Genomic DNA, 27,711 nt, shown 5'->3' with positions numbered 1-27,711 from the left:
TCGCTGACATCACGGTAAAACTGAGCGGTGACAGGCGGCCAAAGCGTGGAGACCGGTGGAGGGGCTCAGCATTCACTATAATGCAGGAAGGAACGAGGGTATAGATTGCAAACATCTTCAAGGCGCTGCAATAGCAGGTTACAAGATCTGAAACAAATCCCTGCTCTTATGGCTGACTAGTTGTCCAATGCGTCATATTTCGAGACCCTTTCGTGAAATTATTTGGCGAAAGCTAGGTAACTACATGCATTTATTTTTCGTTTATTTATACCTAATCTAATGTTTGCATAGCACGTATCACTTTACTGTGAATCGGCTTCATCTTTGCGAGTGTTAACGATTCTCGTTAAATAAACCGATAACAGGATTTAACATGAATGAAAAGCATGTCATGACTGAAGACTCTTCTAAAGATTAGCTAACTCCTAAAAAAAATAAATGCTGTAATTTACTGACAATCTACAGTCTGCAAACCGAAAGTAGTACGAATACTAAATAACCTTGCAATGGGTATGATTCATCTGTGAACCGCAACGTCCTAATTTAAGGGAGGAATTTTATGTTGCCTGAAAGCCACTCTTTAAAGCCAGGTAAGACCTTTGTTTAAGTAGTATTTTTGCATTAATGCGTTACAATGTTATTCTATGCTTTTGATCCTAACTACATCCACTCTACCGGTTCTGCACCTATAGAGCCTGCACAGATATCTCCTAGGGTTTTAAAATGCATGATTCGAAGTGCACAGAGGCAAAAACGCTGGTGGTAAATGCAGGTGGTAAATGTATCTTTCTCATGATATTTTGTATTGTTTTAAACCAAAGAAAAATGTTTTGTAACCTCATGCTATTGGTTAGTCACCCCGTTTTTGTCGCATTTATAAATAGAATGACAATAACTGCAATTCGCCGTATTTACTGATCCATTTTCTTCACTGTCTAAAAAAGGAAGTCTACGCGTATATATTATTTTGCGCTCCCAAAATAAAGTGAAGGCTGAGGATTATGAAAACACGTCACGCACATATAGCCTTTGCGCTGAGTTGAAGCAATCATTGCAAGTTTGGGAATTAACCGATCAATTTCCTAGCTATTTTTAGTGGAAAAGGCGATACATTTCGTCCTGAGTTCGTTCCATTGAGATTTATTGTATTTTGTAAAATCATACATGCGATCACAAATCCAATGTGCATGTACCATGTTAAAACCTACTTATATAAAAACTATGATCATAAACTCAGTGTGTTGCATCTCCAGTTCTTGTAGTCGAAAGGTAAGTAAATTTAGAATTATTCATTCCTAATTCGTTCCTTTCAATATGAGTATTCATGCTTTGCAACCATTTTTTAAATATTTATACATTGTATATAATCTATTTTGATTGCGTATAAGAAGCGGAAAGTTTCACACGGTAACGTTAATTTAAGTCATTGAGCATTTTACTGAAGTATAAAGTTGTTTTAAGAGAACTGGGGAACCTGGCATGAACCCTGGCCATCATCTCCTTGAAGGATTAGGGGGTCGCGCTTACTGTGGGCAGCTAACTGGGGAAGGGGGGTAGAACATATTTAACCTTGTCCGTGTCCTTCTCAAGCCAACACTTACAACATGTGACCTGTGGACTAGAACACTCATGCCAGATGTAACTGTATCCAGAATAGGGTGTACTGTCCTCTTCCCCATTCCACACCGTTATGGAACTACCAGAAACGTTCATGGACAGAATAAACCAAACATTAGCTCATTGAAAATATGGATAAGCGTGAGTTGTTCGGCAGTATCACTGATTCACCGCTCCAGCATCCATTGTCTTGGTTAATTGCACCACAGAACGAGTGGGAGTTATAATGTTTTACTATGATTTAGTGCATAGAAACGTGCCCATAGCATTTTGCCCAGCTGAGTTGCCCGTTTATTCGTACATACCCGCCGTTTGCCAAGACGCAATCTGACCTTTGTATCAGTTTTGTGAGAGAGCAGTGGGATTTGAGGTCTCACGGAGTTCTGCAGGGTTATCCGTACAAGGAGGGGTTAGAAGCACAATCGGTTTCAGCAAGTGCAGATGATCCCTGTATGATTTCAATGCAATAGACAAGCTCAGCCCTGACAGCTTATCACCAGGACAGGTACAGTGCTGTTGGGCATCCTCTTTAGGTTAAAACAAAGGGCAATTTGAGCATGATTCCTAATAGCGTAGTTAAGACACACTTAATGTTAAGTTGGCATCACATATTCAAATGAACAATGTATCCTGTATGTCAGTGCTCCAGTGCTAATATTGCTCCAGTTGTTTAGCTAAACACTGTGGTTAAACTGCAGACCTTGGCAGCGTCAGGCACAGTGGTTTTTGGAGAGAAGCCTGCAGTTGGCACGGCTGCAGGACAATATCAGTGCGCCGAGAGGAAACGCAAAGCATCTCGCGCTGACGTCTTTCTTTATTTTGTCTCTTTTAGCTCCTCCAACGTGAAAATGGTGCAGAAGTATCAGTCTCCAGTCAGAGTGTATAAGCACTCCTTTGAAATGGTCATGGCGGTAAGTGTCATGTGATCCTTCCTCTGTGTGACATTTATGACTATTATTATTATTGCTGTTGTACTATTATTATTTTTTGAGAATATGAAAATTGCTAGACTCTAAGACCATGGACGAGAACATTAGATGAGCAGATCCGGACGGATGGGTGCTATAACAATAATAACATTAATAATCTGACTGGCCGTTGTTCTTCATGTCTTATAAGCCTTCCGCCATGGAGTGTCGGATGTACCGCACCGGTCTATGAGGACCATTTAGCGCTAAAGGCACGCGCACAAAAGGCACTTTGTACCAGCGCAGTCCCGCTTCCGCCCCGGTGCCCAGGGGCCTCCCAGCTGCCCCGCAAATGGCTTCCGCGCCCCTTCACTACACGCTCGTCATTCACTGCGCCTCATTTGCATTTGCATGCAGCGTAATATAGGCAATGCTGGGTACGAGCTTTCCTGGCCGCATTTAGTGGATTCTAGCGAAAGGCTCGTCATATTGCTCCTGCATGCATTCCTCATTCCAGACATCATACAGTTATTGAATTCAAATATACATTTTTCAAACTTCTAAGACAACGCTTGCCATTTGCTAAATACTTTCTAATGATTCCACATGTTAAATGTCAGTATATATGATCTCAACATTATTGCATTTACGGATAATTAATTGATTGTGACGTTACTCTTAACTCTCTACTTTAATCTACTTTCAAAGAAAAATCATCTTTACTAAATAGCCAACTAATTGACATATAGCCAGTAATAACTATTAAGTAGCCTATTACATAAATCACTTAGTATAACAAGTCTAACCAGGGATGGATTTCTGTGGGTTTATTCTGCCAAGGCTGAGATTCAGTTGTTCAGTTGTAGGAAATGTTTAAAGGTACATAAATATGTGTAGGCATTGTTATAAACATCTGTCACTCTGCTTATCAGCATCGTTCACCAGGTTATGGATATTGCTAACGTAAATAGGCTATAACAATCATGTGTTTCTGTTACACACGGATAGCCGGAAGCGTAAAATTAATCATTAGATATGCAAAGCGTTTATTAAATGTGGAATCATTTTATCTGCTAAAACACCTTTCGCAAGTTACATTGAATATTTATGAGTAGGCAAAATGCAGCATTTAAGGAATGTCGGGAAAAATCTGTTTGATGCTTTGTACTAAAAATGGGCAGCTTGTCATTTTCATATTTAGACAAGCACTCTTAGGCTGGTTAAGTCACAGTCAGACAGGAACTTTGTGGCACTTCCGTCATGTCACTCTGCAGTATCTGTGTGATATGCTGTGGAAAATTCCGGCAGCCTCCCATGCTGCCCACAGCTCATAGCAGGTCGCTGCAGTGTGAATAGCAGGAAGTACAAGCCTGGTGATTGGCATTGCTTACCGCTGCCTCCTGGTGGGCTAGGGGCATATGGAGGATATGCATGGAATCTTACTCCACCGTGGTCTTAGAAATGCCATTTTTCAGCATTTCCCTGCTGGCCACCCCCACGCACTGCGCTCGGGGGCCCTACAGTGAGTTCACTGTGTGCTGAGTCAAGGGCGTCGAGTCTGAGTGAAGGCGATTGTTCTCCGTAGCGGTGAGCTGCGATTGCTTGAGGTCAGCCATCATGGTGCACAAGCAGAGGCCAATGAGAGGAGAGAAGCGCACCTCCAGGGTGTGAATTTTTAACCTCATCTTTAATTCCAGGCATCGCTGTGTTTGTAAAAGATAATTAGTGATGATTTAGTCTAAAAATATCCCAGTATTGTTCCTGACCCCTGTTGTACCAACTGAGTGTGACGGAGGTTCGGTGTTTTTTCGATTCTCCAGAAAATTAAGCAGGGTAGCATGTACTCATGTAGCAGGACTGGGGTACCTGCTGGTGTCCGTCCGCTAAATGACTGCGGGAAACCTGAGACGGGCAAAGGCACCATCGAAGATCGTTTGACAAAAGTAGGGTTTAATTGTCTTACGTCCAAGAGCAGATTGTATGTCAGGAAGAGATCCACTTAAATTGATGCCGCACTACATGGTAATTTAATTCAGCCTTTTATGCTAGTAAATGACAAGGCTTTCAATTTGTCCACTGATATCCTTTTATCAAGCCAGATTATTGTATTTCGTTTGTCCTGTTCTTGTCCGTCGGCTTTGCAGCCGCCACAAGCATGGTGAAAATATTGTGTTGGATAGGATGTCTCACTTAGTATTTTTGAGATGGCGTTGTTTCTGTGTGAAAAGACTGCTTCAAGTGTGATTGTATTTTATTTTATTTTTTGCTGTTGGCTGTGTGCAGGTATGTTAGCCAGGGTCTGCATTGGTTATTTGTTTATATTTGTAAACATGTCTCCTGCCTGGAAGCTACGACACTCTTCTGAGGTCACAAGGTTGTGCAATCCACATGGCTGTCTGTAAGGGCTTCAGCTCAGTACTGTAATATGAGGAACAGGGGTGCTTGTAATGCACAAGCTCTATAATTATCCTCCTGGTAAAGCTTTGCATCGAGGGGCTGAGCTCGCCTGACCCATTTTCTCGGTTCTCTTCCTCCCTCCCCCCCATCCATGGTTGTCCTTGGCGACCTTGCCGAGCGGCCGTGATGCCGCGACCTGAATCCGGAGGGTTTCCGCAAGATTCCGCGCAGTGACGTACAACGTGGTCGCGTCTCTCAGTTTCGGGTCGCAGGAAGCCCGTCGGTCAGGACGGGAGGCCCCTCGTAGCCACAACCCCCCCCACATGTATCCGGTTTCCCACTGGGCAGTTATCTGGTGCCCGTGGTTCTGGGAATCTCAAGCTGGCTGCCCCTATTAGCATACGACTCTCAATAATGGTGTTTAACGGGCCTGTAAATCTCACATCTAATCAGAAATCATCAGTTCTTAATTACACTGAATTTCAAAATTATATATGACTCTTTATTTATTCTATGTATTTAATTATTGTATATTGGATGTACAGTTGCTTGTCATGGGTGTTAATGTTGAACAGGTGCTTTTAAAGCTTTACATTTTATAAGCTTTATATTTTAACTTATTTTTACCTCATCACAAGACGCATGGCGACCCCAAAAATGTGTCCTCTGCATTTAACCCATATGTGACAGGACAGTGGGCAGCTATTGTTTAGCACCCGGGGAGCAGAGCCCCTTACGAAAATTAACCATGGTTTTACTATGATTAAATAACCATGGTTTACAATGGTTTGCCGTTTTTCATGATTTTTTGGGTAACTATGGAAACCATGACTATGGTTTTATCATGGTTTCACTACAGTTAAACACTAGTACTGTATAATCTTGGTCATAAACCATGGTTTTTGTTTTACCATGGTGTTTGTTTTACCATGGTCTTTACCATGGTGTTTATTTTACCATGTTTTACCATGGTCTTTACCATGGTGTTTGTTTTACCATGGTCTTCACCATGGTCTTTGTTTTACCATGGTTTTTGTTTTACCATGGTCTTTGTTTTACCCTGGTCTTTACCATGGTTTTTTGTTTTACCATGGTGTTTGTTTAGACAAGCACTCTTAGGCTGGTTAAGTCACAGTCAGTCAGGCATGGTCTTTGTTTTACCATGGTCTTTACCATAGTGTTTGTTTTACCATGGTCTTTGTTTTACCATGGTCTTTGTTTTACCATGGTCTTTACCATGGTTTTTGTTTTACCATGGTTTTTGTTTCACCATGGTCTTTACCGTGGTTTTTGTTTTACCATGGTGTTTGTTTTACCATGGTCTTTACCATGGTTTTTGTTTTACCATGGTCTTTGTTTTACCCTGGTCTTTACCATGGTGTTTGTTTTACCATGTTTTACCATGGTCTTTACCATGGTTTTGGTTTTACCATGGTCTTTGTTTTACCATGGTCTTTACCATTGTTTTTGTTTTACCATGGTGTTTGTTTTACTATGGTCTTTACCATGGTGTTTGTTTGACCATGGTCTTTACCATGGTTTTTGTTTTACCATGCTCTATGTTTTACCATGGTATTTTACCATGGTGTTTGTTTTGCCATGATGTTTGTTTTACCATGGTTCTTGTTTTACCATGGTCTTTGTTTTACTATGGTCTTTACCATGGTGTTTGTCTTACCATGATATTTACCATGGATTTTGTTTTACCATGGTCTTTACCGTGGTCTTTGTTTTACCATGGTCTTTACCATGGTGTTTGTTTTACCATGGTCTTTACCATGGTTTTTGTTTTACCATGGTTTTACCATGGTCTTTACCATGGTTTTTGTTTTACCATGGTGTTTGTTTTACCATGGTATTTACTATGGTTTTTGTTTTACCATGGTGTTTGTTTTACCATGGTATTTACCATGGTTTTTGTTTTGCCATGGTGTTTCTTTTACCATGGTATTTACTATGGTTTTTGTTTTACCATGATGTTTGTTTTACCATAGTATTTACCATGGTGTTTTACCATGGTCTTTACCGTGGTTTTTGTTTTACCATGGTGTTTGTTTTACCTTGGTTTTTGTTTTACCATGGTCTTTACCATAGTGTTTGTTTTACCATGTTTTACCATGGTCTTTACCATGGTGTTTGTTTTACCATGGTCTTTACCATAGTGTTTGTTTTACCATGTTTTACCATGGTCTTTACCATGGTGTTTGTTTTACCATAGTCTTTACCATGGTTTTTGTTTTACCATGGTGTTTGTTTTACCATGGTTTTTGTTTTACCATGGTGTTTGTTTTACCATGGTTTTTGTTTTACCATGATGTTTGTTTTACCATGGTTTTTGTTTTACCATGGTCTTTGTTTTACCATGGTCTTTACCATGGTCTTTGTTTTACCATGATATTTACCATGGTTTTTGTTTTACCATGGTCTTTGTTTCATCATGGTTTTTGTTTTACCGTGGTTTCTGTTTTACCATGATCTTTCCAAACCATAGTCGTACTATGGGTAGTACCTAAGTACCATGAGGTACCATAGTAAAACCTGGGTTACTGCATAAAAACCATAGGAAACCATATTGAATTTCCATAAGGGGCGTGAGGGAAGTGTCTCGCTCAGGGTACCTCAGGGGTACTTTGCTGGCTGAGAATTAGGAACAGCAACCATTTGATCACAAGCACAGTTCCCTGACCATTAAGCCATTAGACTTTACATGGCAATGTGAGCAATAAAGGATCTAGCATGTTGGGCTGATCCAGAATAATGGAATTAAGCAGGAATGGTGCACATGGATTCCTGGTATGTCTTCGCATGTTTGCGATTTCCCCCTGTATGGCTGGCTCTGTCCTCCACGCACCACTTGCCCTCGCAGTCAGCCACCCCGGGGCTGTTTTAAAACAAGAGAAGAGTTGCTATTAATATTCCCAGAAGGCTTTAGCAAGCGTGCCGGGGCCTGGTCTCATGTAACAGCAACGCCTTGCTCATGTGTTTTTGAATAGCTGTGTTTTAGATTAACCTGCACGCTATAACGAAAACTGAACCAGTCGCCTCGTTTAATGACTGCCTGTAGTATTTGTTATATGTGGGGAGTGATGTGGTAGAATCTCAGATTGATATTCATTTTACATTAGCCTTGCTTTTTAAATATCATTTCCTGCTTGTGTAATTTTACATTTACATATTTAGCAAATGCTTTTATCCAAAGCAATGATTTTTCTTTCTGAGAAATCACTCTGCTGAACCCAGGATTCAAACCAACAACTGTGCCCAAATGTTTCGTATCAGGAGGGGTTCATTAACAATGCTTAGTTCAGGATGGGGGTGTTTGTGAAGCAGCCCCCCCACAGCAGTGCTGACTCTGGCTCACCATCCCACTGCCCCGAATCAGCAGCCTATCCCCCGCGGTTACGATGTTCCGTCATTTCCAGTGACACACTGCATCACAGACAGCGCCCCCTGCAGGCCACATTGGGCTCATTCTTGCGCCGCTTCACAGACAGAGGGGTGAACGTTTTTAATTAGACGTCTGAAGACCCCAGCAGCATGAAGCGGGTCTTTTGTGTGCTACGGCACCCGGACTATAGTGTCACGCGTATCGATTTTCCTAATTAAAAATGCACATGGGCCGTATCGCTGGCTGTTCTGTGTGTCCTCTCTCTGGTTTAGTGCAGGGTCCTGGGCCTTCGTGTCATTCCCCTGGGGGGGGGGGGGGGGGGATTGGCTGGCACATTGTGGGGTGCCGGAAACGCTGAGCCGTTTATCTTACACTATTAATAGAGCTGTGACTGCCAGCTTTGACCGCCTGGAGATGGCGTGCATTGGTGAAGGGGTACGCTTTTAAACTTTAATAGGGGACCTGGTGCTCTCTACAGGGAAAGACAGAATATAGGGGCAGGGCTACAGGGCCACTGGCCCAACTGAAAGCTGATTGGCCCCTGAAGTCCCCCCGCGTCTGTCAATCACCAATTCAAAACATGTTATTGGCTAATGGTGTCACCTATAAAAAACACTATTTAAAAAAGTCTTAGGCTCTCCCCTGGTTGTTATCCACACAGAAATGGGCTGTGTAGCCTCACCGATAATTATTGGTGTAGCCCCTAGTTTTGCTGACGTGAGATACGGAGGCAGGCAGCCCGTGGGTCGGACTGCGGCTGCTTTATGAGAGGATCCTTCTATTCTTCAAATTGGGGACCACAGGAGGATTTAAATTTGCTGTGCCACATTATGTAAGGACGCATAATTCCCCCGTCAAGCCCAGTGTGCGTCAGTTCTGTAAAATCCCTGCTGCCAGACTTTATCTGCGAGACTCAGCACGGCAGTGAAGTTCCCAGCCCGGTGAGGGACCTGTCACGTTAATCTGTCTAACGTCAACAGAGAGCGAGGCTTTAGCCAGCGGTGTGTAAATCATCAGAGATGCGCCAGCGCGGTGTCGTCCCCGTCCGTCTGCGGCCGGCCCTTGGCGCTGCCAGGCTTGCCCAGCATTCACTGCTGTGCCGGGGAGTAAATCAGGTTGAGGACAGCTCGCTCGCTGCCGCAGGTCTTGATACCCCCCCCCCAGCGCCCCCTGCCTCAGAGGCCATTGCATCAGTCCCGGCACCAAGGACGACATCCTGTGCGTTTAATGAGTTTGTCAGCACCTTGCATCCCAGCTTGGGGATTCCACAGCTCAGGGGGAGTGATTTGTTTACCGGAAGGCATGCTGTGGGCGTGTGAGGACGGAAGCCGCGGGTCAGCCTGTGACCCAGGCCTTAACGGGGGGCCATGTACCTCGGAGGAACTCAACGTCCAGAGGAACAATCGTTTAGGTCAAACGCTCCGGTGACTCCCTCTGCCACCCGAAAGCTGGCTAAATTTAATTACTCAGTTTAAAATCCTGCACAATAGGGGAAATACCTGAAACAGTGGAACATAAAACTGAAAATTCAATGGAAATGTAGCGTAATTGAAAAATGCAACTTATTAGTGACATGGTAATGACACGCGTGTGTATGTGTGTTGGGTATGTTGTTTATTGGAAGTCAATGAAACCTGCAGCTCTATACCCAGTTAAATCGGATTTGAATAGATTCTGCAGCGAGTAATCTGAGCAGGTCAGGTCTGTGCATCCGGAGATTCGCTCCAGCCCCAACTCTTCTGACCAGGATAAGTGGATGAATGGATACATTAAGACTTGAATGAATTAAATGAAGTTTAATTGTGTACAGATTCCATCCAAAAGCGTGCCATCCTCATACAGGTGCAGGCAGAAATGTTATTTCCTGTTCTTTTATTCTGTCTGGGAATCTGTACTGTAAGGTATAATATCACTTGCTTATGAAATTGGCTGTTGTCATATGATAAGCAGAGCTGCCCGAGCGGGGGGGAGGGTGCCGTTTGTCATCCTTATGTGGGTCACGCTGGAAATGCACACTCTGCAAACCCAAACTTTTTCCCGCGTGCCGCCACGTTTCAGCAAAGCAGCTGTGCTTCTCGGGAACAGCCGCGGTTCCCTCAGAGACCTGCGGGGGGCGCTTTGCCTCAGGGGAGCTGACCGCCGGTGTCTGTCCCCCTCGCAGGCGTATGAGAAGCGCTTCCCCACCTGCCCCCAAATCCCCGTGTTCGTGAGCAGCGAGGTCCTCAGCGAGGCCATCAGCAACGACAGCTCCCTGCACGTCATCGAACGCAGCTGCAAGCTCAACGTGGACGCCCCCCGCCTGCTGAAAAAGGTATGGGGGGGGGGGGGGCTCCTGCTCGTAGGCATCCCACTTCAGTGGTCTCATTTCACACTGTGTACCTCTATATTTTACATTTATTTAGCAGACGGGTTTATTCAAAGTGATATACAACTGAGAAAGCAGGATCTGCCAGTCTCTGGAGCAACTGGCATTAAGGGCCTTGTTCTGCCATGGGCAGGATTTGAACCAACAGCCTTCTGACCACAGACACAGAACCACACACACTCCCTTCCCCATGTGGCTGTAACGGGCTCCCAAACCTTTGTGGTGTTTTTTTTAGAAATGAAACCGCTCCCCCAAATGGGAATACTGGGCCGTGTATCAGTGCCAGTCTGTGGACCAGCAGCACTGGGCTCCAGAGAAAGTGGTCAGTCAGTTCATTTTATTTTTAGGATCTGCGCCATGTAACCAAAATGAGTTATTTAACGTACAGTTACGTTAAAACCCCGTTACTGCAGCCATGTTTTTCACAGCATAGTGACATAAGCCTCCGCTTCAGGCAGACAGAGTAACATGAAGGAGGCGCCTGTCATCACTCACTCCACAATTCCAGTAATTTCCATGTAAATGATCCCGTAGATTAAACCGTTTGGACAGGCAGTTGCAGGTACGAACCCACCCCTGTCCGTCAAACGCCCAGCAGCGCTCGTTGGGGCTGGGCTCACGCTTTAAGCACATCCATCCCGCTCCCTCCATGTGTTAGACAAGAGGGAATGGAAAGATGAGTCTGCAGACTGTCGCTGAATATGAAGGAGATCAGCCATCGCAAATATATTCATTCCTCTTGCAGTTTATAATGCACATGCACAAAAGCACCATTTACCTTGGGGGGGGGGACTTTCTCAGGTGTTTTAAGCTCAGGGCTCAGTTCAGGCATGTCAGATATGCATCGTGTGTATTAATAATAGATCCTGCTCCTCCCTCTGTTTAGGTTAATTACTTATGATGCATAGCCCAGGGTACAGACAGTACTGGGTTGCTCCACTCTTCTAATGAACCTATTTTCCCCCACATGGCTGGATTATGTCCATCCCCTTTAAGAATCGCTGTGCTTTGGCTAAATTATAATGGGCCTTTAATTTATCAGGTACCGGGAGTATTGACAGCTTTCTTTGAAAGTACCTGAACGATGCTGAATGGCGACTGGCGAATCTGACTGTCCGCGTTGTGAATCGCCTGCCTCCCTTCCTTTGGCAGATCGCCGGCGTGGAGTATGTGTACTTCATCCAGAAGAACACCCTCAACTGGAAGGACAGGACGTTGCTCATCGAGGCCCATAATGAAACCTTCGCCAGCAGGGTGACGGTTCTCGAGAAATGTAGCTACAGCGTGAGTCCCCTTGTGACATCTTTCTGGCTAACTAGCCCTTCTCTCTTCACAGAAGGAAAGGCTCATCCCTCTGTGTCAGTAGCTGTATTTGGAGTGTAGCTCAGAGTGTCTGCCCCCTCATACTGGTATCGTACATCGACATTTGCCTGAATCTGAGAGGGTGTGACCGCATATGCCCGGGGAGGAGGTGCGACGTTCAGATTTCGGTTATGACTGTTGAATTAAAGCTGTAGTTTTCCACGTCGAGCCTCCTGGACGCAAACGGCTCACCTCTGAATAACGAGTCACTGCCGGCTGCCCCTGTTCTGTGTTCCCCGACGCTCTAGGCTCGTTAAAAATGCTACGGCTTGAATTTACTGCCTGTTTGAAAGAGAACAGAGCTCCAAATAGATTCGGGCTGTGTGTGCTTGGCAGCGTGTTTGCAACAGTGTCCGTCGGTTCTGAGAGCGACACCCCGCCCCACTGCCTGCATTCTGGACAATCCAACGCAGCGTTCCATCCACCGTAACATGCAGTTAGGGGCAGCAGGAAGCATTTTGCTACATTGTATTGAGGTCTGGGGGTTTCTTTTGCGTTACGTTGTGCTGTGGATGGAGGAAGTCCTCACACACACTGCCACTGACACACCGCAAGCTCACGACGGCTGGATGGCATGTAGAGGTACATTAACATGGCTAGAGGCCCTGGGTTATTAACACTGGGTTATTAACACTGGGTTATTAACACTGGGCTATTAACACTGGGCTATTAACACTGCCTCTGCTGATTTCTATGATGTTGTAGTTGTCGACCAGGGTAGCGGGGTAGTGATGTAAAAATTTGTTGAATGAAAGGGGGGGGTGGGTTATAAATTTTATTAAACAAGGTTAGTTGAGGCCCCTATTTAGCGGAGGCCCCTGGGCTTCAGCTTGGGTAACCCCTGATGATGCATATTCACAGAGCAGGCAGCTGTGTCAATCCACAGGCATCAGGGCTCATCACCCCTACCCCACCCCCACTGAGAAAGGGCTTAGCGTGCACCAGCCCCCAGAATCCTGTGTTTCAGCGTATCCATCGGATTGGACTTTTCGGAAGTTCTGTCACCGTGGCGATATTAATGTGTGAGGCTCCTGTGCGTGGGCGTGTTAGGTAACAGTGAAGGGAAGAGTGAGTTTAGGATGAGGCCCTCGTTTGCATCCGTGGCACAAGCGCCTTTCTCAGTGCGAGCACCTGCATCCGTTCATTATTCCATTTTGCTCACAGGTTCATCCTGAGAATGAGGAGTGGACGTGCTTTGAGCAGTCAGCCTCCTTGGATATCAAGTCCTTTTTCGGCTTCGAGAACACAGTGGAGAAGATCGCGATGAAGCAGTACACAGCCAACATCAAGCGGGTAATTACGGTGTGACGCACCGCGGAGGCGAAAACCCTCAGCTCAGCACCGGCATGAAAAGCTCTCATTAAACGGCTAAATGGCACTGTGAAGGATCCACTAAATAGCAGTTTCAGTCGTTGTGATAAAGGCTGCGAGCGCTTTGAAGGGTGCGTCGGTATGTAATCGTCATCCGGCTGCCGTCAAACGAAGTACATTCAACCCAAATCAAACAGGTCAGGACAGCAAATAAATTAAATTTAAGTTTGGCCAAACTTACCTAGTCGAAAAACTATCTGGAAAATTATAGATTTTTCAAGTCATCTGACAAAAGCAAAACCATTGCTGTTTTTAGGCAGTCGGTGGGGGGGGGGGGGCTTTTATGTCTTTGATCAGGCCGCTACTGGCTACAGAACAAGCACAGTCGGCATTATCAGGCTGCCTGTCAAGCCGGGCTCTGACAGATCTGCGGCGCCGATGATTGTGCCGGATTTCCGGGCCGCCTGTCAGAGGCACAGTCTGCGCAGAGGGCTGTGTGTCATAGCAACTGTAGCCAGACACTGTTCTGTGATGTATCTCATACTGGTATTTTTACACCTTTTTTACACCTACTGTTTTTTTTATTTCCTTTTTACTTCTATTTTATATCCCAGGCTTAGATTCTACACATCCACTAACCTGCCATAATTATCCAAATTTCCATGCAATTATCCACAAGTGTTTATTCACAATAAGGCACATTTAGCAGCTGGGTTAATTCTGCTCAGGCCTCAACATACTGTAGCTAATTTGGTTGATTGTAGGTGTTTTGTTTGTGTATATATCAGAGAGGTACTCTCTTACCATTTGCTAAAACTGTACAAAAAAAACATGCTCTCACACATCTGGCGTGACAGTCATGCTTTTGCTCACGCAAGAAATCTTAGAGCAAATCTATTTTATTCCATTATAAACATAAAATTAGCTACATCAATAGTGCTGGGGCAATTTGCGAACTCTACAGATTATATACAGGGTAATAAAACTGTTACATACATGTAAATGAGTGTGCAGACTGTCACAAATTGAAAATCTCATGCCAGCCAGCTGATCGAAGTTAGTAACACTGGTTTTGTAATGTTTTTTCTGCTCTTGCTAACTTGCACTAGTCACTGCTCACTCAGTGGAAGCTGTATGATTACAATGTATTATCTGTCTCACCTCCACGTCGCATTTTTGGCAAAGTAAAACAAATAAATGTAAATGTAAATTTATGTAAAAATCCCAGTGGTGTGTCCTATGCACTCACTGTAGCATTACGGAAACTGTGTACTTTGAGATATGAATTTGGGAAAGACGTTTTTGCGCGTGGCGATAATGAAGCCGAGTAATGACATCGTTAACCTGTCGTTATGTGGCCCAGGAGAGAGCGAATGGCATGAAAATATGTTATGATGCCAGTCAGGTAAGGAATGGAGGGTTTTATGCTCCAGCCTTGATTAATGAGAGGATTAATGAGGGCTTTGAAGGGTTTGCGCTCCTGGAGGACCTCAGTTCAGTAGGGCGGGTCGTCCCAGGTGAGCCTCTTCACAGACCTCTGCGGTACGCAGGTGACAGCGGTAATCGGGTGGAGAGACAGAGGCAGGGCGCCAGGGTGCGCGCGCATTAAATCATTCCCCAACGCGGATCGCCATGAAAACCACGGCCGGAAGCTCTATTCTTCTGGCCATCTAGCAAGATATTAGTAAAGTCTTGGAGAACAGGGAATATTCTTGTTTTTTTTTATCGTGTTAATTGTCATTAGCCTAAATTTTAATGTTAAATTATGTGTTTTTTTCTGTGGAAATATGCACTAGTGGCCAAAATTGTGGAAACACCTAGCATTTTTGGTATTATGCTTTAAAAATTACTACAAGAATATTGGCGGTGATGTTTAAAAACAAAGAATATTTACAAATATCATACATTTGATGATTAAATAAGAAATTGGAGTAACTGGAGTAATGTTTTGCAATCTCTAAAAATTTGAAGTGTTTCCACAATTTTGGCCACTAGTGAACACTGACTACCCAGATAAATAGCTTTTAACATTTTCTTTGACTCCCTGAGGCTTTGCACAGTGCTGTGTATCTTTCTGAAGTTGCACACTGTTTATTGTTGCCGTATGGCATATTTTCTGTTGGCTGCACATAAGCGTACATAAACCTTTCATTCCTCTACACTCTGCTGAGTGTCGAGTGACATGACAACTTACAAAAAGTTGTTTGATTTGATTTGGGCTCCTCTGTAAGGGCCGTCTAATCACCAGGATCCCACTGCTTTTCACCACTAGGGCAAGGAGGTGATTGAGTACTATCTGAATGAGCTCATAGCTGAGGGCATCACTGAGATACCTCGCTGGGTCCCACCCGAGCAGAAGGTCCCGGCCAAGCCGGCCGCCCCCCCCTGTGACCTCCCCCCTCACCCCACACCTGTCTCCAGACTGGCCCTCAACTCGCTGGCACACAGCAGCGGGAAGGAGGCCAGCAATGCTGCTGACCCCTCCAATCCAGACGGTGAGTAGAGCCAACGTTAATAGGCTGAATGGATGAGCACGTCACTTTTATAGCATGTAAGACATGCTTGGAGCAGGAGAGGGAACAGAACCTTCTGACACAGGATAGGAGGAAAGAAGAGGGATTATATGGGTGAGAGGAGATGAGATATATTTAATAATACCAGAGGGTGAGAGCGGGGTCAGGATTCACAGTATGTCACCTGACCTTACCTGCCCCTCCCTCATTTTATGGCCAGAAGCATTTATACACATTTTGATGAATGCTGAGTGTCTTTCCAAAGTCCCAAATCCAGTGCAGGACCATGGCAACCTGGATGGCCATCCCCAGCGAGATGCCCGTGCATCGCACGGCACGCACACGCACGCACACGCGCAACCGCACGCACACGCGCACAATTACACCTTTCCGGCCATCCAGAAACACAAAGTCCGCCTAAGCTGCATGACAGCGAAGTTGATGAAGGATCCAGGGGAGAACATGTACCCCACGGTCACAGAGCCTGAACAGGGGTCAAACACGCATCTGCGAGAGGCGGAGCCTTCACTGACCGCGACGAATCAGAACACACCAAGGAGGTTGTTATGGGAAGAGGGGGATTCTGCAAAGGCGAGGGACCATAACTGGTTATCTAGTATAGGGACATGCTGAGTATGAGGTCTGTACCAGGAAACACAGGACAGGGGGACACCCTGGGCGGGATGCCAGTGCGTCACAGGACACACATGCTCACTATGTGCCATTTACAGATGCCAGTCCGCCTTGTTTTTGGACAATCGGAGAAAAACCCACATAAACACGAGGAGACCATGCACGTGCATCTACACATAGATACTGAGTCTGAAACAGGATTTGAACCCGCAGCCCTAGAGGTGTGAAGCTATATTACAGAGGAAAGACAAAGAGAAGCCGGGTTGTTGTTGATCACGCTCCTGTCTCACTCTCCGCCTTCCTCTCGCTGCCGTTTATCAGCCGGAACAGGAGCTCTGACTGGGGCTGAGGCTGCACTTTTTCTGGGAGGTTTATTTTAAGCTTGCTGAGATTTAAACAAAAAGGCAACAATATACAACGTAACAATAGAAGCCCTGGAAATGAAAAGGGTTAGCGACTCAGCCCTTTGTGTGTGTAGTAAATGTCACTGAAGGAGCAGAATCTGCTTAGGGCTTTCTGTGGTCAGGGTAGAATACAAGATGAAATATTAAGGTGTAATATCAGCAAACGTTCAACAAAAGGAAAAATCATTTGTTTATTTTCGCTCTAAACTCCACATCAGGTACAGTTAAAAAGCCAGTCTGCTTTTATTTATATATATATATATATATATATATATATATATATATATATATACACACACCTTTACGAGGGCCATTACTTGTTTGCCACAACTAAAAAGAACAATGTAAAATGCATAATGTAATTTGCTCAAGGGATTTTATCAAACGTTATAGCATAAAGCTACCAACTAGGATGTTATATATCATTAAAAGTGAACAGAGATGAAAATGATTTGTGATTTATCTTTTACTGGCATTTTATAATAGCCCACAGTGCCCTTTTTCATATCCTTCTGTTACAGTTCATGCAATTTTTGGAAAGTGGTGCCTCAAAAAGGAGCGCTTTGGGTAAAATTACGTGTCAATTATTTATGTATATGAGTTTTTAAATGATGTAGGTGTATGAGAATCATTTCACGCGCTGCCCTCTACTCCCCCAAACATAACAGTGCACACATAGAAGCGTCATGCTGAGTCAGGCGTTTAAAGGCCATTACAAGCCGATAGGAGCAGATAGTGAAATCAAAACAACACACACAGCTGGCAATTTCCTGGACGGCCGAGGGTCCTACACACATGAAATCCAATGGGTGAGCTGTAGGCTCTTTAGTAATGATTAAACTATGTCTTCCTTCTAAGACTCGGTGGGGTTTTTTTTCTGAGGGAACCAGCTAGCTGTGTTTTGTCTCCTTCAGCCGACAAGCTGGATGCCGAATACATCGAGCGGTACCTGGGACAGTTAACACCCATGCAGGAAAGCTGTCTGATTCGCCTGCGGCAGTGGCTGCAGGAGACGCACAAAGGAAAGGTGAGCCAGCCTAAAATATCAGCCCTGTGCTGATTTACACATTGCACTTTACCTTCAGTTATATCGCTAAACAGTGTTTGTCCTTCTTGATCTCATTGTCGTGACAAGAATGAACAAGGACTCTATGTGCATGACATACAGGCGAAGAATGTGTTTGCCTTCCTCATTACTGTACATTGCCCATTTAGATGTTACATTTATTTTTTTTATTTTAAACATTTGAGTCGAATTAAAGTCCCCCTTACCTTTGTTCTGTTTAATGAATGACTCCATGCTGGATAATGTATAATCTAGCTGTGTAATGCCCCGCAGTGAGTTAGCTTAAGCATAAATCTGGGTGGGTAGCTTGGTTAGACCTTTAACCTCTTGAGGTTACGAGTGAGCAGATCAGGTGACTGTGGCCTGCAGGAACTGTGCTCCTACGACGGGCTTAATGATTTCTTTTCTCTGTAGTCAGAAGCTGGTGAATGGAAGGCAGAGAAGGTAAACATTGATGCATGCTGTGTGACACGTGTGGAGATCTTCTATAGATCTGAGGAGGAACCCCCAGTTGATCAAAAGCTGAGTGACAGGAGAGACCTGTTAGAAATTCCATCGCAGAATGGAAATCAGCACCTAGAGTTTGATCTGTCTCTGGCTTGACCTCAACCAAGAAAGCAATAGTTGATCATTTTCCCAGGAGCGGTTTGATGTATGACAGCATCGTGTCAAACAAATGCCACGTGTAAATTCTCAAAGCTATTGGATCAGAGGTGGAAGATATTCAGGGGATTTTGGATTTTCATTGTGGAGCCGCAGTTTTCTGTGAGTGTTGACATGTGGCGATTAATTACTGACTGGAGCAGTGATCCAGGTGCAAATGTAGACGACTGATTTTGCTTCTGAGATGAAAGTACCTCCTTGCAGATTCTATGTTCACAAAAACTTCCCGGGGTATTTATATGTTTATGTTTTAGCAATGGTCAGTGCAATCATTTTCCCTTAGGAATTAATCTAAATCCAAAAAGTCTAATCCAGGAATCTTTACAGTAATAGCCGTGAATAAAGTCTGAGCAAACATACTGGGATCAGTCATGTATAAAGAAACTCCTGATATTCTGTGTCTCACTTATTGTGGTTTCTTTAAAAAAAACTGGCTATTGCTAAAACATGGAAATTTCCAGAATTGCTTTACGTTTAAATTCATCCATGATCCCTTTTTCAGTTTGGGAAGTTACTTCTGTCACACTTTCTTTATAAATGATTTTTCAGCTTTTGTTTGACTTTCGAACAAAATAACACGCCGCGGCCTGCTTAAACGACAGGAGTACAAACGGCAGTAGGCGACCGCGTCTGGCCGACGGACATGCTGTCGAGTTTGGCCGCCTGGTTTTACCAAGAATGCCTTTCGACGAACAGATGCAGGGAGAAACAGAACGGAGGCTCCGTTTTCCAAACCGGCCTAAAACGGGCTGTAGAGTTTTGCCGTCCTGCTCACTGTATTTTATATCCTTGTGACTCATATTCCGATTGACCTGCATGACCTGCCGCATTCATCACCAATCCCAGCGACATGTTGAAAACAGAGCGCTGTTTGCAACATGAATGGATCATAATTCATATTCATCAGTATCTGTTAATGGGAGTTAGCTGCTGTGGTGTCTGTCGGCAGATTCCCAGACACTGACGTGGTCAGGGCCACACTCTGCCCCCCCCCCCACCCTCGTCCACAGATCCCCAAAGATGAGCACATCCTCCGCTTCCTGCGTGCCCGCGACTTCAACCTGGACAAGGCGCGCGAGATGCTGTGCCAGTCTCTGGCCTGGAGGAAGCAGTACCAGGTGGACTACATCCTGGAGACCTGGAGGCCGCCGGGCTTCCTGCAGGAGTGCTACGCCGGCGGCTGGCACTTCCACGACAGCGACGGCCGGCCGCTTTACATCCTGCGCCTTGGCCAGATGGACACCAAGGGACTGGTGAAGGCCCTGGGGGAGGAGGCCCTGCTCAGACACGTGGGTGCCTCCTATCTGTCCTCCTGCACTGCGTCTGATTGAATTTCCACATCCTACTCATCCACCGGGACGATTCTAGAAGGCGGGCGGCATAAGAGGGGCCGTAATTAATACAGATGGGCCGACCTTATCATTAGCCAATGAAATGTTTTGAATGTGTGAGTGACAGGGGAGGCGGCCAATCAGCTTTCAGGGGGATGATTCTGGGTGGTAAACTGCAAGCAAAAGAAAGTGTTTTATTTGTGTGTCTCAAAATGTTTTCACTTTAGGTTTTGTCAATCAATGAGGAAGGACAGAAAAGATGTGAAGAAAACACCAAGATATTTGGAAGACCTATCACGTTAGTATGCCATGTTAATTAGATAAATGTTTTATGTTTCCAAACCTTTATTGATCCAAATCAATAAAGGGGGACAGGTTGTTCACTACCTTCAGATGAAAAAAGCTTAAACCGTAAGCTTGCCTAAATAATTATTTAATAAATAAACACATTTGAAGTTTTAAATATAGAAAATTTGATCACACCTCCATTCTGTCCTGGGAGTGTGATGATTCATTTGGCATTGGGTTAGGGTTACTTGCAGAGTAAGCTCCTGGGTGGGATTTGCATGCTCTCCCTGTGTTACTGTGTGTTTCCTTCAGGTACTCCTAAGCTTAGGCTAATTGGCATCACACCCTGGTGTAGTGTATACATGTGCCCTGCGATGGCCTGCTGTCACGCCTAGGTGTTCTGCTTCCCTATGTTGTCTGAGATAGTCTTCAGGCTCACTGGATAGGTGGATAGATGGTTGGGTCTAATCCATCCCTGCTAAATTATTGAGGTCAGACTGTAACTGTAGGTGTGATCATAAGCGTGAGAGCATGTGCCTCTTCTGCTCAGGTCGTGGACTTGCCTGGTGGACCTGGAGGGTCTGAACATGCGGCATCTCTGGAGGCCTGGCGTGAAAGCTCTCCTCCGCATCATCGAGGTGGTGGAGGCTAACTACCCTGAGACGCTGGGCCGGCTCCTCATCGTGCGAGCTCCTCGGGTCTTCCCAGTGCTCTGGACCCTGGTGAGTCTGCAGAATAGAGTAAAATCCCGTTATAACGGACTTCAAGGGACCTGGCAAAACAGTCCGTTATATCCAGAGTCCGTTATATCCAGAGATGCTGTATGGCCAGAACACAACTACAGGACACCATTTACTCATGCCACACCCCAGCAGTCACACTTGTGGTATAAATTATTATATTGTACATGTAATAATCCAACTTTACCTGACCAGATGTGTGACTATTAATAATCCCGACTACGTATCTGCGCTGGATATCACCGGCACGCCACGCGCCTTGTAGGCGGAGCCTGCATGTCCGTTATAGCCGAACAAAACTACAGCTAAAAGCGGCCCTGGGGACCAAATTGTTTGTCCGTTATAAGCGAAATTCCGTTATATGCGAGTCCGCTATATCCGATGCTTTTTCTGCATGTTCGTAAAGGTGCACGGCCGGGACCAGCAGACCTCGCCCGTTGTAGACGATTTTCCGTTAAGCGAGTCCACTATAACGGGATTTTACTGTAGCAGCGATCAGACTGGCACCTTTAAATGTGGAGATTTGGTGAAGTTTGAAACATTTTCCGTCAGTCTGTCAAAGTGATATTTACCTCTCAAGCTGGAATATGGTACAGAGTGTTGAAACAAGGCAAAAAAAAATGTACTTTCAGAAATATTTTAATCACACGATTAAGCAAAATGAAACGGCATGCTGAAAATGGGAACGGATTGCTAGCAATGTCCGTTTGACTTCCAGGTCAGTCCGTTCATTAACGACAACACTCGGCAGAAATTCCTCGTCTACAGCGGGAACAATTACCAGGGAGTGGGAGGGCTGGTCGATTACATCGATAAAGAGATCATCCCCGACTTCCTCGGGGGAGATTGTATGGTAAGCTCCTTTTCGCCATTGTGTTTTTTAATAAGATGGGTTTTTATGTTTTGAATGGCATCCTAATACCAAGAATTAGAACATCCACAACCCTTATTTTATTCTGACCTTTTAAAGTTTGATTTTAACCCTTTAAATTGTTTTTGCCTTGAAATCGGTCACAGAAAGACAGTCCCGTTTCTGAACGTTACATTTTTCCAGTGCACTGTCCCAGAAGGAGGCCTCGTACCAAAATCTCTGTACCAGACAGAAGAGGACCTTGAAAACTCAGACCACATTAAACTGTGGACAGAAACTATATATCAGTCAGCTCATGTCTTCAAAGGAGCTCCTCACGAGGTAATCATGTTCAGACATAGATCGTTCATTTTCATTCTCATTATTCTCCTCTCTATACACTGTATAGAATTTCTAATCATAGGTCTTGTTAGTGTCGACAAATCTTAGCATTGTGCCTGTAATTGTGTGATTTTATGGCTGCATGTCTGGGTGTGGTTCCTGGACAGCTCATCCACGTTTGGGCAGTTTGTGCGGTCGCCCAGTTTCTGTGCTGGTTTCCAGCAGGCTGTCTGGCTTCCTCCCACAATCCGAAGGTGTTGATTAGTGTGTGACTGTGGGTGGCATCATGGGATGGCTTACAGAGGGGGAAATGGATGTATGATTTCATCGCAGGCTACTTCAGTGATGAAATTAATCGATGCATCTGATCATCTTCCAGCTGCTTATTCTGTGCGGGGGGCGCGGGGGAGTGAGATTCATACATTCACAGATATTTACTATGACTCATTGCTTGAATATCAGAACATCAGTTACATGCCCTTTTAATTTGTTTTTTGAAGATCGTCATTGAGATCCTAGAAAGCTCTTCAGTCATCACCTGGGACTTTGACATCCTGAAGGGGGACCTGGTCTTCAACATCTTCCACTCCAAAAGGTCTCCACAGACTATCAAGAAGGACCCATTGACCTCCACCCCTGGTGTGGACAACGTCCAGCTGATTGAGAAGAGCTGGGTCCTGGGCGTGGATTATAGCATGGTGGAGTCTTCGCTCGTATGCCGAGAGGGCGAGAGCATCCAGGTTCGCCTTTAATCTCTTTCTTTGCACACATGTAGGAAGACCGAGAAATTCCAATTAAAATCTTATCTTGAAAGTTAAGGTCTGTTCATTCTGCTATGTTCAGCACCAGATCAGAGTTTGGCTGGCTGTGTGGTAGCTGTCTGTCTTGATAGTTTCTGTCACGTTTTGAAAATATTCAATTAATCCTTAGCTTTTGTTTGTTTTTAATCATTGTATTTCATGACGAGTGAGTCACACCTGAATATATAAGCCGTCTTACTGCAGTTGATAGGTCTATACATGTAGTTTCAGTACAAACAAGGAATCACGTGACTGTAACTGAGCACACAGAGCACACAGACAAGTTCAGTAGGTTCATTTAATGCTTGGCTGGGCATTAGAATGGCTAAGATGCATGATTTAAGTGATTTTGAACATGATTTGATTGTGTCAGGCATGGTGGTTCCAGCATCGTAGATAGAGACGCCTCTGGGTTTTTCATTCTCAGTGATTAGAGTTTATAGAGAAAACCGTGGTAGACAAAAAACATCCAGTCAGAGGCATAATGGAGGCTGATGAGAGATTTAAACCCCACCCACTGCCGCCCTGATATTTTCTAGACATTACCAGGAGGGTCTGTAGTTGTGAACGCAACCGTCAGAATCAGTCGTACCGGACATCACATGGACTTTAAGCCGCTGGGTTCCTAGTACAAAGTCTGGGTAAATTTCCAATTGACCGCCATGTGTGAATGGAGCAGGGAGAACTCTGGAGAATTCACCGCCAGCGAGTGGGCAGACGATGACGTTCCTGTCATGGGACTGGCGAGAAAACAGAAGAATACAAACAATCAGAGAATTCTATCAGTAAGAGCTGATGCTGAAATCATCTGACAGATTTAAGGAACTGCAAGGGACTTAGTTGTGCATGATCAGCTTACAGTCTGGCTTCGTGACCACAGTGTAATCCCAGCTGAAGTGCAGGTGAACAGCAAACATCTTCAATACGCTGTAAGCAAAACACTGTGATTTCTGCAGCGTGCTCTACCCAAACCCCGCCCGTCGTCTAAACAAACCAGAGTATTCGTAGTAGGTGTGAACGTGTCTGACACAGATAGTCTCTGGTTATGTGCCACATGTGTGAAAGGGCAACTCCTGACATGTGAAAATGGTTTTAATGGTTAATGGGAGAGGTCAGAGGAGAATGGTCAGACTCGTTCAAGCTAACAGGAAGGCTACAAGTTCTCTTGTCTGAAGGCAGAAGTTAGTCCTACTTGCTACTATGTAGAGGTACCTACTAAAGTGGCTACTGAGTACAGACGCTCCTCTACTTGCAAACGAGATACATTCCGAACGGCCATTCAAAACTTGAAATGTTCGTAGGTTGTTATTCAACATCATCTTAAGGGTATACGCAAGTACAAAGAACTAGGGTGCTGGGAGTACGCACGCTACGCTGCTGCGCGGCGGGAGTAGCGGCCAGAAGTCGTACCAGGCGGAATTGGCTCGCAGAGAAAAAAACGATGTTGCGGACAGGAAACGGGAGCCCAATGAACACAATTTGGACTTACGGTCCTCTTCGTTCATAAGTCTGAAAGTTCGTAAGTTGAAAGTTTGTAAGTAGAGGAGCGTCTGTATATATTTCAACTTTGAGCTAGTTTTTATATGACTGACATTAAATGTGTCCTGAGCAAGCCCCCAACCCGCAGATGGGGGGCCCCTCACCCATACGTGTGTATGTCTTGCTCGCTGTAGGGCTCCCACGTCACCCGCTGGCCCGGCCTCTACATCCTCCAGTGGAAGCTAACAGGCCCCGCCTCCTGCTCCAGCAACGCCCTGCCCCGCGTGGACGACATGCTGGCCTCTCTGCAAGTCTCGTCCCACAAGTGCAAGGTCATGTACTACACCGAGGTGCTGGCCTCCGAAGACTTCAGGTGAGAACTCAGGCTTCTCATTCTCATGACTGCAGCGCATGGTGTCGTGTGAAACTACAGCCCCCCCCCGCCGTAAGGCAGTACCACGCGGCGTTGGGGTGCTGGCTCATCAGAAGTGTGCTCTCATCTGTCATACACTAACCACAGAGTCAGCTCATCCTATAGACCACTGACAGTGCATTTCCATCTAGCTCTTGCTTCACATTTTTCATGGATCAAGTCATGCAGGCATATAGAAAACTATTCATTTTCATTTGCGTCTCATGACATTTTGCATAGTGGTAACATTGTGGATCTTAAACACTATGAATATTGAAAAGAGCATTGCTGTAAGGATGTATTTCTCTAGAATACAGATGACTGATGCGATGATGTCATTCCTAAGCCCTTATTGTCTGAGCCCTTATTGGTCGAGCTGAAATCATTGTCACGTCAAATAAAATGATACCCACTCAAGTGAAATTGCTAAACATCAGGTCTCATATTTCTGTATAGCACACTGATCATATTGTCATTTTTCCAACAGGTAACATTCTAATACGGGCCTCATAACAATTCTGTGTTCAGGGGCAGATTAATGCATAGGTTATCCTAGGCTACAGCCTAGGGCCCTGGAAAAATCAGGGGCCCCTCTCTACAAAACGAGGAAAAAATTGAACGGCTAAGCTTATTAAACCTAGCTGAGTAGTCTGCTGGTGCAATACTCCATGTCAGCCCAAAGCCCCTGGAGAAGTTAATCTACCCCTGTCCATGTCACAGAAACAGTGAGCGTGTTTTAGAGAGATTACGGTATGTCGGGATTCCTGTCCCTAGGTGGAGGCCTTGCGTGTCACTGACTGAGGGTTTCCCTTCTGTGCAGGGGGTCCATGACCAGCCTGGAGTCGTGTCACAGTGGCTTCTCACAGCTCAGCGCAGGCACGACCTCTTCCAGCCAGTCTCAAAGCAGCTCGCTCGTCTCCAGATAGTCCTCAGGACGCCTGGGCCAGGCTCGCTGTGAGCCATAGACACAGCATCCCAACACTGGTATCTACATACACATCAAACAGACACACCTACACACTCCAAGGGCTATAAAATCCCAACAACAGGCAGTGGGAAACTTTACGGAAACAGTCCAGTTACCCGAAGCTTGTGTTTGAGATGCTATTATTTTGTAACTGAAGACTCATGAGTGATCTATGCCACTTTCTGTCCAACCAAGAAACAGGAGACACTGTTTTCCTGAATATAATCTGATTTTACCCTGTAGTAATGAATTACAGCAGCTTAGCTGTCTCATATGAAAGAGGGCTACCATTCGATTTATGTCACCGAGTTAATTATTCAAGAAGGTTGTTTCCTAACCTGGGTTTTTGCACAGATGACCAGTTCCCAAGCCATCTTCTGCAACAATGGCCGATAATCCACTTTCGTGATTCTCGGAGGTCTGTACTTAAAACAGGTTTGACATGTTCCATTGTGTTGTAATGAAGTTTTGTTCCTATTTGCATGTTTAGCTGAGGATTCTGGGGAAATAATCTTCTGGGACAATGCTTCTAAAACAACAACAGTTTATAGATCTCACGGGTGTGCTGGACACTTAAAGCTGTTTAAGCTTCTGCTGCAAATGATAGAGCCAGCACAAAAAGCCAGATGTTAATTCTGCAATTGTCATTTACAGCTGTTCAAGAATATGAAGATATACATCACGTGGCTATTAACAGCATTGATTTTCTGAATATATGATACAATCACTAGCTCATTGCCCCAGAAGTGCTTTCAGGTGTTTACATGAACCAGCCCCTAAACACCCCTCACTGCTCATCAGTCCATGTTTGGCCATGTAGACCTGAGACCTGCTTTGCAGACCCATCATCCTGAAGGCGGCCTCCATATCAGGCCTGACCAGTACATTGTTTCAATACACAGAGGTCACCAGGACTTTGCAGGCAAACATAAGGCCTACTCTGCAAAGCAGCCTGACCTGTAAATTAACCACAGCAGGCGATTACTGTCGGGGATCAGCCCGTGGGCGTACTGAGGATGTGCAGGACTCGGGGGCACGGCTGACCACCCCCGCTCCGTATAAACCGCTTTGGGACCCAAACACATACCATTCTGACACGCTCATTAAACTACCTCCAGAAATATCCACAGAATTGAGTCGTAGTGGACGCGGTTGCCAGGCAGCGGACGGCGATTGCACGTTCTCTTAAATGTTTATGAAATTTAAAGCCATAGTTATTTATGCAGTGGTGTTCTGGGAAATGTAATGTAGTGTAATTGAGAGCATTTGAATAATTAAATCGACCAACAAAGGGCTTTTTGTACAAGCAATATTGACAAAGCACAGTCAGAGCACTAATGGAAATCTGTGACCTTTGTCCTAGGTGAGGGGTTTTATTTACTGCCTTAAACGGGGAGAAGAGTGTGTGAATGAAGGTTGAAACGGGGTAAAAAGTGACAATAGAATAAGCACATTAGACTCAAGTCTTGAATTTTTAAAGTCTTTTTTTTTTTCTTTTCTAAGTCTTTTAATATCTTCAGTTTAACAATCATGGTCATTTTGTGGTCGTTTTGAGGTCATTTGGAAAATTGTGATGGTGGCAACTGTCTCATTTGGGTGGCTGTATGTCCATTTTTTATTTAATTATTTAAACAATTTTGGAAGAGCAAGTAGTACTATATACACCAGAAAACAGCGGAATTTTGCTACCAGGATGCTTCATTTGTAAGACTGAACACTAAAATTGATGAGGCAGTTTTATGGGGACAGTGATATTTATTGAATTTTTAAATGTACAATACATGTACAAAAATGTTTATTACAAAAATAAAACTATGGTAAATAAATTCTGGGGTCTTCATTTTGCAACACTTACTAAAGTATACCTACTAGCTG

General features: G+C 44.7%; 1 protein-coding gene across 4 annotated transcripts; it reads left to right on the top strand.

The window, feature by feature from the left end:
* The first annotated feature begins 11 nt into the window (after nt 1-11).
* Nucleotides 12-27,662, top strand: LOC111845526 (SEC14-like protein 5). 4 transcript variants are annotated; one of them, XM_023815004.2, is made up of 16 exons: nt 12-236; nt 2,450-2,528; nt 10,472-10,621; nt 11,828-11,959; nt 13,202-13,330; nt 15,621-15,843; nt 17,813-17,925; nt 18,379-18,408; nt 19,638-19,916; nt 20,186-20,256; nt 20,797-20,968; nt 21,705-21,839; nt 22,041-22,178; nt 22,679-22,918; nt 24,652-24,830; nt 25,690-27,662. In XM_023815004.2, the coding sequence occupies exons 2-16, from the start codon at nt 2,466-2,468 to the stop codon at nt 25,793-25,795; spliced, it is 2,160 nt and encodes a 719-aa protein (XP_023670772.1). In that variant the 5' UTR covers nt 12-236; nt 2,450-2,465; the 3' UTR covers nt 25,796-27,662. The 4 variants fall into 4 exon arrangements, with proteins under 4 accessions (XP_023670772.1, XP_023670771.1, XP_023670774.1 ...); XM_023815003.2 differs by having other exon boundaries at nt 12-590; XM_023815005.2 differs by lacking the exon at nt 12-236 and adding an exon at nt 1,052-1,269.
* Nucleotides 27,663-27,711: the final 49 nt, after the last annotated feature.

This window comes from Paramormyrops kingsleyae, chromosome 5 (genome assembly GCF_048594095.1).
Source record: "Paramormyrops kingsleyae isolate MSU_618 chromosome 5, PKINGS_0.4, whole genome shotgun sequence".
NCBI classification, from domain to species: domain Eukaryota; kingdom Metazoa; phylum Chordata; class Actinopteri; order Osteoglossiformes; family Mormyridae; genus Paramormyrops; species Paramormyrops kingsleyae.
The sequence above is the reverse complement of the archived record's forward strand: the minus strand, read 5'-3'. Positions and strand labels throughout refer to the sequence as shown.